Below are 18,049 nucleotides of genomic sequence, written 5' to 3'. Positions count from 1 at the left end.
CCCGTCTGACTATCTAGTAAAACTGTTCTGCGGGGGAGAGAATAAGATTTCTTTTGGTAATGACAATTTTAGAAAAGAGTATGCTGTTTAGCTGCTTTTATTACCCCCTTTGCAGGTTGGTGGGGCCTGGGCTGGGCAAAGCAGCTGCACGAGCTCCCTCCTGCTGTTGGACGCAGCCAGAAAGCCCCCTGCGGTGGCGGTCTTCTCTGGGTCGTGTGTCCTGCAGTTTTCTTCCATGACCTCCGGTTGACCACCCGGAGCTTATGCTGGGGGCCAGCTGTGAATTTGAGAGTTTCTTCGTGTTGGTCTTTATAATGCAGCTCATCGGCGTTTTTAATTCCAGTGTGGTTGTTCTTGGTGGTTATCACTGAGCTCTGCTGCTTTTCCAGCCTCCGTCCGTTCTGAGCCCTGGCAAAGGAAACGGGTGAAAGGCAGCTAGCGCGCGTCAGACCCAGTGTCTTCTTCCCGGGCAGCACTGGATCCTCACAGATCACGGAGGCAGGTTGGAGACTGGAGTCACCGTGGGCTGTTGGAGACCCGCTGTTCCCAGCCTCTGGCCTTGAGCTCCAGGTTTCAGCACATACCCCTGCCTCTTAGTTCCCAAAGAACCCAGCGTGTGCCTTAACTCTCTACTTCTCAAGAAAATCTGTTTCTGTCTGGCTCTCTTCCAGCTCTCAGCTCAGCCTGAGCCTGCCTCTCACCTCATCCTTCCTTCTGTGTCTGGGAGGGCCGGGTTTTAATGCTGCTTTCCTGAGGTCACATCACTGATCAGCCGTTTCCCCCTTGCCTGCCTGACGTCCGTCTCCACGGGTTCCTGGGAAGGACGGGGCAAAGTATGCCTGCTTGGTATTCTTCCCGTGGGCTCCTGGCACGTTTCGGCGGAGACGGGTCACACGGAGCAGTTTGTCCTGCTGCGTTGCGCGTTGTCTTTCAGCAGTGCCTGCGCTGTTGCCTCTCGTTTGCAGTTGTGCCTTATTTTTGAGTTTTCTGTTTACTTTGATGGTGTTCCTAGTGTTGCTGTCCCTGTCTGTCTTTGTGTATAAACACGATTCCACGACTGTCTCTGTCCCGCTGTTGCCGTCAGTCCTTTGGTTTAGCGTGGTGGTGTTCTGCGGTGAGAACATCAGTCTGCTGCTGTTTGTACAGTGGCTCTTGCTTTGCAGGCCTGCAGTTGTCTCTTCTCATCGTATCTCTGGCCAAAGGCAGGGGACATCTAAGAACAGGGCTCGGATTGCATTGAGAAGAACGTGCTGTGGAATTTTATTTTTATCGTTATATCTTCTTGCAAAACTAGTGAAAACTGCTTAGTGGTTGACTATACCAGTACTTACGTGTACATCCATAAATTGGAAAGGACTTCCATTTTTTTGTAAACATTACTTTTGTTCTGATGTCAAACTATTACACAAATTCCTAGGTAGATAACCCATGTGTTTTTTTTTCCACACGTGTGTGTGTGTATATATATATGTTTATTAAGATATAATTGACATATAACATTATATTAGTTTCAGGTTTATAGCATGATGATTCGATGTTCGTATGTATTGTGAAATGATCACCACAACCGGTCTAGTTAACATCCATCATCATGATTACAAAATTTTTTTGTGATGAGGACTTTTAAGAATTTACTTTCAGGACCGGCCCCGTGGCCGAGTGGTTAAGTTCTCGCGCTCTGCTTCCGCGGCCCAGGGTTCCGCCGGTTCGGATCCTGGCGCGGACATGGCACCGCTCATCAGGCCATGCTGAGGCCGCGTCCCACATGCCACAACTAGAAGGACCCACAACTAAGTATACAGCTGTGTGCCAGGGGGATTTGGGGAGAAAAAGCAGAAGGGAACAAAAAAAAAGAAGATTGGCAACAGTTGTTAGCTCAGGTGCCAATCCTTAAAAAAAAAAAAGAATTTACTTTCTTTGCAACTTTCCGATATGCACTGCAGTATTGTCAACTGTAGTCACCGTGCCGCGCGCTACGTCCCATGGCTCATTTATTTTATAACTGAGAGTTTGTACCTTCGGGCCCATTTTGTTCATCTTCCCCTGCCTCTGGCAACTACCAGTCGGTGCTAAGTTATCTCTGAGCTGAGGTTTGTTTTTTTTTTTGGTTCCACATTTAAGTGAGATCACAGGGTATTTGTCTCTCTCTGACTTATTTCACTTAACATCCTGCCCTGAGGGTGCATCTGTGTTCTCGAAAATGGTGCAGTTTCCTCCTTTTTCATGGTCGAATGATATTCCATTGTTTATATGCTACATTTTCTTTATCCGTTCATCATCACTGGGCACTTAGGTTGTTTCTGTGTCTTGGTGGTTGTAAGTAACGCTGCAGTGAACGTGGGGATGCATATATCTTTTTGAGTTAGTGTTTTTGTTTTCTTTGGATAAATACCCAGAAGTGGAATTGCTGGATTATACGGTAGTTCTATTTTCAATTTTTCAAGGGGCCTCCACACTGGTTTCCATAATGGCTGCACCAGTTTACATTCCCACCAACAGTGTGCAAGGGTTCCCTTTTCTCCACGCCCTCGCCAACACTTGTTATTTCTTGTCTTTTTGATAATAGCCATTCTGACTGGTGTGAGGTGATATCTCCTTGTGGTTTTAATTTGCATTTCCCTGATGTTTAGTGATGTGAGCACCTTTTCATGTACCTCTTGGCCGTTCGTATGTCTTCTTTGGAAAAATGTCTATTTAGATCTTCTGCTCAGTTTTTATTGGGATTGTTTGTGTTTTTCTGAGTTGTATGAGTTCTTTATATATTTTGGGTATTAACCCCTGAACAGATACATGATTTGCAAATATTTTCTCCCATTCCATAGGTTGCCTTTTCATTTTGTTGGTGGTTTCCTTTGCTGTGCAGAAGCTCTTTAGTTTGATGTGGTCCCACTTATTTATTTCTGGTTTTTGTTAGCTTTGCTTTTGGTGTCAGATTAAAAAAATCATCACCAAGGCCAATGTCAAGGTTACTGCCTGTTTTATTCTAGGAGTTTTGTGGATTCAGGTCTTAGATTCAAGTCTTTAATCCATTTTGAGTTAATTTTTTTGGGTGGTGTATGATAGGGGTCCAGTTTCATTTCTGTGCCTGTGGCCGTCCAGTTTTCCCAGCACTGTTTGTTGAAGAGCGTCCTCTTTCCATTGTATATTCGTGGCTCCTTTGTCAAAAAATTGGCTATGTCTGTGTGGGTTCATTTCTGGGCGCTCTGTCCCGCCCCGTTGCGCTGTGTGTCTGTTTACGGCAGTGCCACGCTACTGTGACTGCTCTTTCTGTTCTTCCTGCTGTCGAGTGCATTCCAACTCCTAGTGCCCCTGGGGATGGCAGAGCAGGACCCTGCCTGTTCTTTTTGCACCATCTTCTCACCTTCCAGGGCTACAGAAGACAGTGCTCCGCTGCTGTTCACAGGATTTTCATGGCCAGTTTTTGGAAGTGGGGGCCAGATCCTTCTTCCTAGTCTGTCCTAGTCTGGAAGCTCCGCTGAAACCCGTCCACCATGACCCTGGCCTGAAATCCCAGTGGCAGAGCTTCCAGCATCACAGCGACCTGCAGCCACCACAGTGTGACAGCGACAGACGGGTGGTGTGGGTCCCCGACTGGGAAATGAACCCAGGCTGTGGCAGTGAGAGCGCCAAATCTTAACCACTTGGCCGCCAGGCTGGCCTTTGATCACGATAGCCTTGTGGTATAGTTTGAAATCAGGGACTGTGATGTCTCCAGCTTTGTTTCTTTCTCAAGATTGCTTTTGCTTTTCGAGGTCTTTTGTAGTTCCATACAAATTTTAGGATTGTTTGTTCTATTTCTGTGAAAAATGCTGTTGGAATTTTGATAGGGATTACATTGAAACTGTAGGTTGCTTTGGGTAGTATGGACATTTTAATAATATTAGTTCTTACAGTCATGAACATGGACTATCTTTCCGTTTATTTGTGTCGTCTTCGGTTTCTTTCATCAGTGTCTTAGTTTTCAGAGTACTGGCCTTTCACCTCTTTGGTGAAATTTATTTCTTAGTATTTTATTCTTTTTGATGCAATTGTAAGAGGGATTTTCTTAATTTCTCTCTGATAGTTCATTATTAGTGTGTAGAAATGCAACAGGTTTTTGTGTATTGATTTTGTTTCCTGCGCCTTTACTGAGTTCCTTTATCAGTTCTAACAGCTTTTTGGTGAAATCTCCAGGATTCTCTCTGTATAATATCATGTCATCTGCAAATAGTGGCAATTTTACTTCTTCCTTTCCGATTTGGACACCTTTCGTTTCTCCTTCTTGTCTGGTTCCTCTGACTGGGCCTTCCAGTGCTATGTTGAATAAAGGTGGTGAGAGTGGGCATCCTTGTCTTGCTCCTGATCTTAGAGGAAAAGCTTTCCGCTTTCCCCACTGGGTATGATTTTAGCTGTGGGCTTGTCATATGTGTCCTTTGTTATGTTGAGGTACATTCCCTCTATACCTATTTTGTTGAAAGTTTTTATAAATATCATAAATGGATGTTGACTTTTGTCAAATGCTTTTCCTGCACCCACTGAGATGATCATTTGCTTTTTATTCTTCACTTCGTTAATCAGTTGTATCACACTGATTGATTTGCAGGTGTTGAAGCCTCCTGGCATCTCTGGAATAAGACCCCATTGATCATGGTGTGTGATCCTTTTAATGTGATCTTGACATGAGTTTGCTAATATTTTGTTGAGGGTTTTTGCATCTATGTTTATCAGGGATGTTGGCCTATAATTTTTATTGCTTGTGATATCCTTGTCTGTTTTTGGTATCAGGGTAATACTGGCCTCGTAAAATGAGTTTCGAAGAGTTTTTTCCTCTTCTCTTTTTTTTGGAGTTTGAGCAGGATTGGTATTCATTGTTCTCTGAATGTTTGGTGGAGTTCACCAGTGAAGCTGTCTGGTCCTGGACTTTTGTTCATTGGGAGGGTTTTGATTGCTAATTCAGTCTCCTTACTGGTAATTTATGATGCTCCGGTTTTCTGTTTCTTCATGAGTCAGTCTTGGTAGGTTGTGTGTTTCTAGGATTTACCCATTTCTTCTGGGTTGTCCAATTTGTTGGCATATACGTGGTTCATAGCTGTAGCTAAAGGTTTGTCAGTTTATCCTTTCGAAGAACCAGCTCTTAGTTTCACTGATCTTTTTAATTGTCTTTTTAGTCTCTTTCATTTATTTTCGCGTTGATCGTTGTTATTTCCTTCCTGCTAGTGACTTGGGGCTTCGTTGTTCTTTTTCTAGCTCCTTGAGCTGTACCTGATACAGCTCTTGTTAACTGCAGGCTTCAGGTCTGTGTCTGCAGAGTCTTGGGGAAGGTATTCTAGCAAGGTGTCAGTTTGACATTGGTGGTCGGTGTGGGAATTTGAGGGACTTGTGATGACACATCGATTCATTTATGTGTTCATTTAGTCTGCATTCATTGAGCACCTGTGTCTTGTGTCATTGTGCTCTGAGAGCTGAGCTGACCATGACATGGTTCCTACACGCAAAGGTCATACTTTGACCATGTTATCAAAGAGATACATAAAGTCACTTTGTAATTGTTCACATATCCAGAATGCAGTACAAATGAGTCCATGTTAAACTTGAAAATTTTCACAGGTTTGGAGAAAAAAATAAAGATCTTTGCATGGAGTTGAGTGAATTTGTTATTCTAGGATGATAATTACAAATGGAATCAAGAAGGCTTTGCTTATATTCCTGTGCATCCGTAAGAGGGAGTCAAGGGTGGGTAAGGTACATATGTAGCTTTGATAGATGACAGAAGCAGGTGAACTGTCCTGTTTCGTGTTCTCGTTATCAGAGACAAAACAACTGAATTTCTTATTCAGGCCAGTTGAAACCAGCAGAAGATTTTCTATGTTTTGTGAATATCTTGGTGACAGAGGATAAGTATTTAATTTCAAAAAACTTTGTAATGTAGTGCATGAAGTCATGTCCAGAAAGTTGACGATATTTGGCCTTTAGTAAAAACTTTTATTTTCTCAAAAACTATATTTGAAAGTGTTGTAGTATTTTGTAGTCCAAGGTGATTTTCTTTTCGTAGGGATGGAGTAGAAGAGGAATTTGCACCTGCTTTGCTGAGTAGAAAACTTGCTTTGAACTTCTGCACCACTTCCTGGTTTCATTTTATAGATTGCGCTTAAATACAAGTTTCACGTTACCGTAGTGCTTTGAAATTAGGCCATGCATTTTTCAAATATTGTAACAGAAGGGATGTTCATTCTTTTTGATTAGCTTGTGCAGAAGCCCAGGAAGTGTAATCACGTGCTCCTCCTGTGGTCTCTGGGTGCTGTCGGGGCTCTTTCTCCCCGTCGTTGGGCCTCTCTCATGGGCTGGGACCAGTGGATTGTGTTCATTCTGCATTTGTGCCAAAGAACTGTAGCTTGCCTCAGGTCATTGACTCTTTAAAATGAAACTTTGTTCGTATTCTGAGTTAATTTCTCATAATGATGAGTTTAGAGGTTTTGGTATTTGAGACAGTCCAAAAGATTGTTTAAACTAGACTAAGTCTGGATCTGATTACTAACATTATCAGAAATTTCCCCATTTCTTTATTTGTAGCCTAAGTAGTGGATAAGTGGATAAGTAGGGGATAAGTTCTTAAAAAGTCGTCAGATTGGCTTTCAAACAAGAGGGCCGCTTAGCCCCTGTGCCTGGTCCTCCCCGTGAGCACTGTCATCTTGCCTCTGTCCACGGTGGGCCTGTGGCTCCCTCGACGTCTGGACTTCATTTATGTGCTGTGTGCAGCCCAGAGACACTTACGTGATGAAACACCTTGCTTTTTTCCTTATCATTCCTTTCAATTTATTGTTATTAAAGTGTAGTTTTAAAAAATATCCTGGAAGTGTTCAGCTTACATCAGTAAGAAAAGTTCATAGAGTTAGAACAGTTTGTTTTTTCTTTAACTTTATTTGCTGAAAATAAAGTGATTTCTTGATCTCTGAACATTGGGATATTTAACTAACTGTCCCTTTTGTATTACTAAGAAGAGGCTGTGCCTTATCATTTAAGAATTATTAATTCTATGTATTTCTTTTTTTTTACCCCAACAGAGTTGTTCAGGAGACGACTTTTGACTTAGGAGGAGATGTTCACAGTGGAACAGCATTGCCAACGAGCAAGGTGGGTAACAGTGTGGTACCTGATAGGGCAGTGTGTGTTTACCCTTGTGAGATGCCGTGGATGAATTATTGGTAATATGCTCGTCAAACTGTTACAAAAACAGACTTCACAGTGGTCTCTACACGTGGCTTGTCCTCGTCTCTTGAATTCTCTCTTAGTGATACGTGGATGACATTAGCAGCCTGTCTTTTCCGTAAGGCCAGGGAAGTGGTGCTTTCTCTCCCCAGCAGCGTGCCCCAGGCCTGTCCCCTCTGTAACCAGCCTTCTCGGTCAGGTGACCCCTGAAGACTCCTGCTCTTGGTGACGTTACTCGGCTTCGGTGCTGGTCCTGCCTCTCAGCTTTCCTTCCCAGACACTTTGCTTCCACAGTTATTCCTTATCTCTTGCGTAATCTTCATTTCTGTCCTCATTTTGATTACCTATTGCTGGGTGACCAAACACCCCAAAACTTAGTGAATTAGAACAGCAGCCGGTTTGTGTGTTTCCACTTGTGCAGTGTGGTTTGGACTCACCTGGGCAGTTTGTTTGCCGGTCCTGCTGGTGGTTGCTTGTGTGGCCGCATTCAGCTAGTGGGTTGCTTGGTGGCCGGGCTGTGCTGGGACGGCTGGGCCTCCCTGTCTTCCTGTCATCTCAGGTCCTCTCCTGGACCTCTCACCCCATCGTCTGTCCATGGGGCAGCCGGACGTCCTGGTGCCTCCCAGGGAGCACAGAGCGTGCAGCCCTCCTGAAGCTGGGCCTGGAGCTGGCCCCGCGGAGCTTCCCCCACCTTCCGTTGGTTAAAGCGAGGCACGGGCTCGGCCCAGATGCAGGGGAGGGCCTCCTCGAGGTGGGACCCATCAAAGCCAGGCCTCAGCAGCGTCAGAACGTGTGGCAGTGTCTCCTGGTTCTAAACCCTTACTGTTCCAGCCATTGCCCACGGTTTTCTGCTCCTGTTCACAGCACGGTTTCTGGAGGAGAGAATCTGTGGTTGCTGTCCCCGCTTCCTGTAACCCATCTCCTTTCCTCGCTCCCCCGGCTCCTGCCCATGCACAGGGACTGTCAGCCGCGGGCTCTGCCGACTCCAGGTTCGAGTCCCGTGCTTGTTCTCCATCGGTCTTCGCTGGGTCCCCGCTTCCTTGGTGCGCTTTCTTTTTTCAGCTTCCAGGGTGTCTCCCCGATTCTTCCCACTGCATGCTCCTTCCTCCTCAGTCTGATTTGTGGGTTCTGCCTCCTCCTCCTTCACCTGACTTACGAAATGGGGGGGGGCCAAGGTTTCAGACCGGGGCCCCTCCTCTGTGACACCTGTTCCCTGTGGTCTTAGGCAGTTTTTCCTCAGTTAAGACACCATCTGTGTGTTCATTACTCCCGCTGTCGTTGGTCCGACCTCTCCCCACTCCACAGTCTTGCTTGACATATCCATGAGTTTGTCCAGCATGTATTTCAAGTTTAACGTAACTAAAACAAAACTAGATTTTCCTTCTCAGACATCCTTCTTTCCCTGATCCTTCCCTATTTAAGTAAATGCTACCCCATCCACAGCGGTGCTCCATCTGTCGCAAGTTATCCGTGGTTCCTTCTTTCTCTCAGCCTGTACATCCAACCATCGGCAAGGTCTGTTTGCCCTGCCTCTGAAGTAGTCCCCGCCTGCCTGCCTTTCTCCCTGTCGCTGTCGGAGGTCCAGCTTAGGCTATGGTTGTCACGGTGGGAGGACTGCGAGCGTCTTGGAGGGCAGCGCCTCTTCGTTCTGTTCTGTCCCATTGCTCTCCTCCCAGCAGCCAGGCTGATGTTTTGAACATGTAAATTCGGTCCTGTTACTGCCGTGTCTTCACGGCCCGCGCTGACTTCTCCTCCCACACGCCACGCAGTCTTCACTGGCTCACACAGCTCCTTGGGTGACCTGGCCCCTCCGTGTCAGCTTAGCGTGTGCTGGCCGGGGCTCCACTGCTCCACGCAGGCCACACTAGCTCCCCTCCCTGACGCCTGCCTCTTTCCCATCTGAAGCCCGAGTGTGTGTTCTTCTAGAATGCTCTTTCTGCTGGTTTTCACATGGCTAGTCCCTTCTTATCTCAGACCTCAGCTCAAGTCACCTCCTTGAAGAAGTCTTCCTTGATCATCCAACCACTGTTATTATGCCTAAGTTCTCTGTGCAGCTGTTATTTCATCTGATACTTTCTCGTTTGTTGATTGACTGTGGACGGTGAGTGCTGTGAAAGTAGGGCTAGTGCTTGGTCTGTTCACTACGTCCTCCTGGTGCTGCGAAAGTGCCCAGTACGTGAGATTCCCAGGAAAGATCTGCTGAGAGAGTGAATGAATACATACCCTTGAGACCAAACATAACTGTCTTTATTAAAACCTCAATTTCTCATAAACATGTATAGTCAAAATAGAAAACTTGGTAAGTTGAGAAAAAAATGAAAATCATGTATCCACAACTTTTAGCTGGCTGTTGGTGACATTCGATGGGTATTTTTCTGAACTCTTTATTCATGTATGTGTGTGTTTATACTTTCTAACATAATTAAATCTCTATGCATGCACCCACGCACACACACTCCTTTCTCTCCTTCCTTTGGCTATTTTGTGAGCATTTCCTTTGAAAATCATTTAAAAACAAGCCAAAATTGTTCTGTAATATGTTAGCATGTAAAATGCTGTAAGATGTTTCCAGCGTACGAGAAAAGAGTATCGTTTATGAAGTGGGTTGTATAATCTCATTTATGGAAAACAGGAAGAGCTAGAAGGATATATACAGCACAGTGTTAATGTCTAGTTGGTAAGACAAGGATGATTGTTATTTACTTATCTATGTTTCATTTCTACAGTAAACAGATGTGATAAGAAAACTTACATAAAATTTTTACTCTAATGCATTTCTTTATATGAATTTTTTTCTTCCGCTCTGATTGTTGTCTTAGCATAAATAAGTCATCCTTTTGTCTGCCGTCGGTTGGCTAAGGGTGTGTGCTGTTTGGAGGGCTTAAATGTGCTGTATTGAGTCGCTGTGCGCCTGGTTGCCCTACGCTGATTAAGGGCAAGAAGTAAACCAGTTTCTGTACTGAAGTCTTCATTAGGTATTGAGCTACAATGAGCAGATTTTTTAATCCTTTCTTAAAACTAGCAAATAAAGACCATAACTCTTCATATTGTACATAGTCTCTCAGCTGTGTCCTGGTTAGGAGAGCTTTTTGGATAAAGTCACTATTATTACTGTATTTTCTGAAGAAACCGTGTGTGTATGTCCCACTTTTGCATGCGTGTGTTTTAAAGCCGACATCTCGCGCTCTGAAAAGGGAAGTGGCTGTGTTGTATTATTCCTTTAATGGCAGTGTGTTCCTGGCTGTGCCACTGTGGACATGACGTCCTCCGCATGGCTGTGCCTTTTTCTCATCTCTGCTCTTGCTCATCATCTGTGCCTCGTCTTCCCTGCGTGGCAGCCTTGTATCAGATCTTCACCTGCAACGCTGAGTGTCGCGCTTGGTTGGTTGGCGTGGTATGTTTAAACGCTTTGTGTTTTCCCCTTGGACTAGAGCGCCACGAGACTGGACAGTGACAGAGTGCCGTCTGCCTCCAGCACAGCCGAGCGAGGGATGGTGAAGCCAATGGTCAGAGAACAGCAGCAGGATTACCGCCGGCAGGACAACAGGTGGGGCGGCGTTTTCCTCTTTCATGTGGGAGCGGGGAAGGCTTCTTAGGGGGTTTGGGTAAGGATGCTTGAGTCCCTAGGGGTATAGCTGATGTGTTAGGGTGCTACAGGATTTTTGAGAGTGTTTCCTTTTCATGTTATTGAATTGAAAACAGTGCTTCATCAGCCGTTGTATCCCTCGCTGCTCTGCCACCGTGTTACCCGTCGAAGCAGGAGGCACACTGAATTAACGTCTCTGCTTTACGTGTGCTGCTCTGAAAAACGTGGGGAGGAGGAGTTTTTATAGAGTTTAGTATTTGATAATTTTTATATTTAGATAAAACTAGTTATTTCACCCATTTCTAGAAGAAATCCTCATATGTTTAAAAATGCACGGAGCCAAAATTGCTTTTGAAGTCGGGTTTTTAAGAGTGACAGAGTTCCGTGCTGCTGCGTCTCATGCTCTGCTGTGCTGCTCTCTGCCTCTTGGGGGGGATGGATTATTTTTCTTCTGACATTGTTCTTGCCCAGCTTTATTGAACAGAGAAATTCTGCCTTTTGTTACTTTTCTTATGATTTTTAAATATATATCACCTTAATAAGTCAGACTTCGACTTCTTTGTGACCTCTGAAATTGTTGAAATGTTGGAAAGCCGTGTCAGTGCCTCGGACACGGTGGCTGAACAGCACATGGCGCGTTGCAGGTGCAGATCAGTGTAGACGGCAGCAGTGGTGCCAGCACTGCCCCGTGGCTCTGAAGGTCGCAGGGGCAGCGGGGGCGCACGGCAGGAACGCTTGCACTGCTCTCGCTGTCGGCAGGGGCACCGGGGCCCGCGTCTTTGGGTGCAGTCCAGACGTTTGATCAGGCTGTCCTGACTTCCCCGCACAGTCACAGGTCCAGTGCCCGAGGCGTTAGCTGAGGTGGTGACTTGCCCAAGGTCACTTGTCAAGTCCGTGACAGGCTACTGATACAGTCTTTTAATTTCCCGTCTTCCAGCAGAGGGCACTGTATATCACAAGATTTTAATATCCTTCATCATAGTAATTAAATTTGTACATTTATATGGGAATCTCAGGGTTTTACTTCGTTTTTATTGTGGGCTTTTGGTTTTTACTCAAGATTTTCGTTGACTATGTGAGTTTTTTACCTGCAGTAATAGTCTACTTTCTGTGCCCATACTTGTTTTTGTGGTGTAGTGTAGAATAAGATGTTCAGAAGGGCAAATTAGTGCTGTAAGGAGTGCCTCTGTTTATTGTAAGGTGATTGAGAGGCACGAAGCATAGTTCTTCGTCCATAAATATTTGATTGAATGAATGAATCAAGAGATGGGGGAGGGGAAAGATATTAGGATAATGCTTTAGGATATGCAAAATTAATAAGTAAGCTATGTTAATATAGTGTCGAAATAGCCAGATGATAGCTCACTGTATGTCAGAAATTATTTTATTCTGTGAGCATATATTTTAATTAATTTCTTGCAAGGTCAGATTATTTTGCTTTGCAAAGACTTTATTAAAGGTTTTATTTGACCTATAAATATGTTATTTTGTTGATATTAAGATAGTGATAGAAACATGATTTTTCCCATTTTTAGCCCTTGTGTTTTTCACATATACAGTATTGGTGTAAGCAGTACTTAACTGGTGTATGGTCGTGTGCTGCGTAACGGTGTTTCTGTCAACGGTGGACTGCATATGTGACGGCGGTCCCATAAGTAGCATTTAGCCTAGGTGTGTAGTAGGCTATGCCATCTAGGTTTGTGTAAATACATTCTATGATGTTCACACAGTGAAGAAACAGCCTAACGACGCATTTCTCAGAATGTGTCCCCATCATTAAGTGATGCATGACTATATTCATAAAAATCTGAGTCACTTTAATAAGCATGTTTGAAACACTAATTTTAGTCAAGGAAAAATCCTTTTGAATGATGGGAATGACTTTTAAATTATCACTGCCATTTTAAAATTTTTTTCAATAAGAATTTAAATTCCTCACTTTTACTAGATTTGTTAAATTAATGAAATATTAACAATTGATAAAATTTATCCAGGTTCATTTTATGAATATTAAATTGAAAATAACTGCTTATCTGCAATTTTAGATGTCTGTAAATATGGTGGTGTAAGAGAGATGTAAAATATTTGAGAATTTATCTGTTTTTATAAGAGCATCTTTTATAGCTAAATTGTTAAGTCCAAATTATTTAATCATAGACTGGAAAATAAATTTTGAAGCGTATAATTTGATGAAAAGAAGATTTTTGGTTTTACTTTTAATGATTATAATAGTTTGAGTTAACTCACATCATATTTTCTCCTTACCTTTTGATGCATGGAGAAGATGAGAATGAACGGAAGAGAACATTTGTTTGTTGGAAAGGAGTTATTTTAGTTAGCTAATATATAATGTATAAATCTGTAATCATCATAGGGTTTTTTTTGAAAAAGTTTTTTATTATTTGAACTAACTTATTTAATGAGTGGATATACCAATGATTCCAAATGTTTAATTCTGGTAGGCCATTACCCATTTGTCTAAGATTGATAGACTTAAATGTTGCTGCAGAAAATGACTGTCATTTTGAATCAAGAATAAATTCAAATATTTTGATAACTATGTTGACTTTCCATTTCACCATATATGAAGATTTATTTGAATAAATATTGACCTCAGTTTGGTTTGAGCCAATAGTTAGCTCAATAGCTCTTTCATTCCATTGTAAAGTCATTATAATCCCCACTGTTTAATTTTCAGTTATGTTTGCAGAAAGACAGAACATAGGTTCCTTTGCTTTGCTGTCAGTTTTAATTTTCTTATCTTTTCAAGGACAGATTTTTGGAGAATTATCTCTGTTAAAGTTGAACTAAAATGATAAAGATATTGAACTGCTAAACTAATCCTTTGGGTATTTGTAATTTTGGGGGCGGGGGTGGGTAACAAATGTTATACATAAAATATGACTAGTAGCGAACTGAATTAGAGTAATAGTTAAATTGCTTGAAATTCTGATCAAATGTCTAAATGAGAGTAAACTGAACACTATCCATCTAGAAAAGTATAAATCTATTAAGATGAGATCTAAACTGGATTTGTAGTTATTTGTCTGGCACATTTTAGAAAGTCTCTTCTTACTAATGGCTTTCAAATGTTTTTGACCCCAGTGCGTAACACAGTCATGCTTTTCATGGTGCCCTGGTGGACATGTACTTACATGTGTCTATATTTATAACTGGGAGAAGACTTCCCATAACACTGCCCACCTTCCATCCGACCAGTGGGGGCAGGGTGACCCACTGTTGGAAGAACTCTTTTATAGGAATAGAAATGTTCCTGACCTTTGGGTTAATTTGATCTGGAGTGCCTGGAAGGACGTCACATTAATACAGTGCTAGTTCTCAGAAAGGTTCCAATGTATAGTTTCTCTTTGTTTATATTTTTTGGCAGTTCCTTATTTTTGTAGTGTCAGGCTAAATGATGAAAAATCCCTGGGATTTATGTGACTTTAAGAAGAAATGTGAGTAAGTAGGATATGTTTTTTTAAGGCGTGTGTCACTGTGAAAAATGCTGATACTGAATGGCTGAAGGGGACCTTCCGGGGTCGTCTTATCTTTCTCAGGAGAGAAGACCATGTCTGGCTCTTAGGAAGTTTTCCTCTTTCATGTATGAGAGCTCAGTTTCAAGCTCAGCATGGTTTAGGTTTTCCGCGTGTCTCCAGCAGTCACTTGAGCCAGCACCACAGCAGGTGCACGACAGCCCGGTCTCCATCCTCCGCACAGAGTCTTCGTTAATAATGGAGACGCTGGTCAGATCTGTTCTCATGACGGAAGCAGATACTTCAAGGAACTGACCCCTGTGAGGAGCTGGGATGTGATCGCTCCTAGCGCGCTCGTCGGATATTTGAATAGGTTATGTAGGCAAACGAGGCACTGCCTTGGTCTGTGTGTTACTTGAAAAACTATATGGGAGTTAAAAAATCATTGCAGACATCTGCACAGGTTGTCAGTGATGTTATTAGCTGTGTGACCTGAGTTTAAGAGATGGCAACGTTCTTCTTTCAGAACTCAGGATCTTCCTGGGCCTGAGCTCATATTGCCTGCAAGCATTGAATTCAGGGAGAGTGGTGAGTAATTTCAGATTCCGTTGTTAGTGAGTTATTTCTCGTTCCGTTTTTCTCCATCTGATTTTCATGGGTTTTTCTTTTTTTTCTTTTTTCTCCTTTTTTGAACTCTTCGCAGCTGAAGATTCATTTTTATCTGCCATTATCAATTACACGAATAGCTCTACAGTCCACTTTAAGCTGTCCCCTACATACGTGTTATACATGGCCTGTCGGTATGTATTGTCGAGCCAGTACAGGCCCGACGTCAGTCCCACGGAGCGGACGCACAAGGTGATTGCGATCGTCAACAAGATGGTGAGCATGATGGAAGGGGTGATCCAGGTGAGCACAGCCGCCACGCCGCCACTTCGGTCCTCGCGGCCGTAACTTCTAGACCAAGGCAGTCTCTGTAACTTGCCGGATTTGGTGATGTGTTTGACTTTATTTTGAGAGTAAAGGTAGATAAATAATATTGATTGTATAGCTTTAAAAGCTGAAAGGAATTAGAAACTTTTTTCTATTTCTTTCCTACAAACTTTACAGTAAGGGAAGAACTGTATGTGGTAACATAATGGTCATGAAAAAGACCCTTAAAATTGCAGTAGTTGCTGTGAGAAAGGAGTTGTTGTGGGTTTTCTTACAACTTTTTAAAAAATAATTTATTCAGGTGGAAGTCACTTAACATGAAATTAGCCATTTTTAAGTGAATGAGTCAGTAGCTTTTGGTACATTCACAGTGTTTTGGAGCCACCACCTCTGTCTGGTTCCAGAACTTTCCCATCACCCCAGAGTAACACTCCTTACCCGTTAAGCACCTTCTCCCCAGCACCCTTTCCTCCATTCCCTGGCAACCACCGTAGAATTTTCTACTGGTTATAAGAAGGCCTTGGCTCTTTTTTGTGAGGAAGTTTGGCCCTGAGCTAACATCTGTTGCCAATCTTCCTCCCTTTTTTTTCTTTCTGTTTTTTTTCCCTCCCCAAAGCCCCAGTGCATAGCTGTATATCCTACTTGTAGGTCATTCTAGCTCTTCTATGTGGGCTCCTGCCACAGCATGGCTCAGTGAGTGGTGCATAGGTCCGAGCCCAGGATCCGAACCCTTGAACCCCAGGCCTCTGAAGAGGAGCGTGCATATTTAACCACTCAGCCACGGGACCGGCCCCCTGGCATTTGCTTTTTTATAATTAGCCTACTATGATGTTGGTACTAATCGTCTGGGTTTTTTAATAGCCCTTATACGGGTATAATGGACATGACGATGAAACTCAGGTTCCAACTCTTTCATAAACCTGTTTTGAAAATTTCCAGAAGTAAGGGTGTTCTCTTGGCAGAATGATTTATTTCCTTTAATTACTTTCTATCTATAGTTGATAAAATTGGCCTAAGAGTTTTCACAACTTACAGATAATTTGAAGATTTAATCTTTCAAGTCCTTAAAATTAAATTTACAGATTTTTAGAAGTTTTTCCTAAATCATCATCAGTGCTGTGATTCAGCTGTAACTCTAATGTGTGACGTGAAGTAACGTGACTGGATGGTTCGGTGGTTTTCTCCTGTCAGGATAAATTGAGGCAAACTAATCTTTTAATTCCCTCAGAATTGTTTTAAAAGGCCAGAATTTTTCAAGGAATGTTTCTTTTATGTTTGAGTGGTTAGCATATAAATTTGATGGGGTTTTTATTCTCTTACCCAAGTGAGGAAGTAGATAAAAAGGAAAGCCATTTTATTTGGATACCATTTTGTTCCTCTCTCATTATTTTATAATCGAATGTGGATTTCCTTTTCAGTTGTCATTCAGAGCCATTGTCTGTCTTCCGTCCTGTTTGGGTTTCTAAAGCCTGTTTCAAATTGTGAAACTCCTGTCGTCAAACTACTTTTGATAGACTTTTCCTTATTGAATTTGAACTAGTTAGTGAAATTGCCATTATCAAAACCAGTCTTTTAAACTTCAGAGTTAGGTTTAGTATGTGATTGGAGGGATCTTAAAGTTTTAGAAAACAGCGATGGTAATGAATCATTTAAATTCTTTAATTTGTAAAAACCTACTTTCAGAAGCAATTCACTCCTTTTTAGTATAAGTTTTTTTATACATTTTTAAATTCTCAAGTTTTATTTTTACTGTTTCTGTTGGTCTTTCCTGTCTCTTTCATTCTTATTAATGAACCTAGGGGAATAGCTCATCGTGGTGTACCTTTAAGGAGTCAAACACAAAGTGTAATTAAAAGACAGTGAGAAATCCCTCCTTTCTAAATCTTTTAAAGAGATCGGTATGTTCATGTGTTGACTGTAACATCTTCTTTATAAACTCCGGGAGTTCACTTAGTTATTGTGCCAGTGTTAAGAACAGAGAACTAATCGTTTATGCCGCTTCCACAGCTGCTTCAGTGCCATAAATGAATGTGTAATTTGAGAATAACATAACTAAATGTCATACCTTCATGTCGTACCTTCATATTAGTGTTTTGATTTTTTTAAACTATCATGATTGTTTACAAGTTTCTTTCTCTCGTTCTGCTTGATTTCCCCTCGTCTGTTTTTCTCCAGGATGTAGACCAGGTTGATCAGGTAGGACATACTGCTGGGAGCTGATCCTAGCTACGTTGGCTTAGCTGAGTTTCTCATGCTGCTTCCATGTCAAAATACGATACTACAGCTGGACTGAACAGTTCATAACACTCATTCAGCAACTGAAACATGCAGTACTAAAATCCTTTTTTGACTGTGCAACCTTTATCAGCATTTCATAATTTCTGCTTAATGCACTTCAGTGTGGATATGAAATGACAAGTTCTGTTTCTTCTCCTTATTGTTTATCCTTGGTTCCTATTCTTTGGATCTCATCTGAGGCTGCCTGGCCTGCACATGTGGTCGGGAGAGGATGTGATAGATCAGTACTTGATACCGAGTTGCTTGGTGTCCACCCAGTGACTCTGAGTATCAGGGTGGCTGTGGGTAACATGGATACGTGTGTGTATACTTCACAGATTACCAGATAATGCACAGTTCCCAATTTGGCCTGGTGGTATCTGATATCTCCATTTCTCCACTGGTTCCATGAGTTGTGGCTAATTAGACCCATGTGTCTGTACGTGAATCCTCAAAGGAAGCTGCGGTGGGGGGTGTTCATCGCCCATGGCTGTGTTTCACCAAATTCCTCTGCACCTATCTGGTATCTGTGGTAAATACCTTGGTGAGAATGGGAAGGTACTGGTCTATCTTCAGCAGCTTTTAAAGAGCA

The 18,049-nt window shown here is 42.6% G+C and overlaps 1 protein-coding gene across 25 annotated transcripts in view; it reads left to right on the top strand.

Moving 5' to 3' along the window:
• AFDN (afadin, adherens junction formation factor) overlaps positions 1–18,049 on the top strand; it is a 141,360-nt gene that overhangs the window by 70,596 nt on the left and 52,715 nt on the right. For 19 of the 25 annotated variants that reach the window (XM_070516613.1, XM_044761302.2, XM_044761294.2 and 16 more), the window contains 5 exons: positions 7,041–7,110; positions 10,617–10,732; positions 14,774–14,835; positions 14,951–15,156; positions 17,356–17,376. In XM_070516613.1, coding sequence (XP_070372714.1) covers positions 7,041–7,110; positions 10,617–10,732; positions 14,774–14,835; positions 14,951–15,156; positions 17,356–17,376 — 475 coding nt within the window. The remainder of the gene's footprint in view (positions 1–7,040; positions 7,111–10,616; positions 10,733–14,773; positions 14,836–14,950; positions 15,157–17,355; positions 17,377–18,049) is intronic. The other 6 variants (XM_070516291.1, XM_070516016.1, XM_044761293.2 and 3 more) reach the window with 1 other exon arrangement.

This window comes from Equus asinus, chromosome 1 (genome assembly GCF_041296235.1).
Source record: "Equus asinus isolate D_3611 breed Donkey chromosome 1, EquAss-T2T_v2, whole genome shotgun sequence".
Taxonomy (NCBI): domain Eukaryota; kingdom Metazoa; phylum Chordata; class Mammalia; order Perissodactyla; family Equidae; genus Equus; species Equus asinus.
This window is presented reverse-complemented; position numbering and strand designations above follow the sequence as displayed.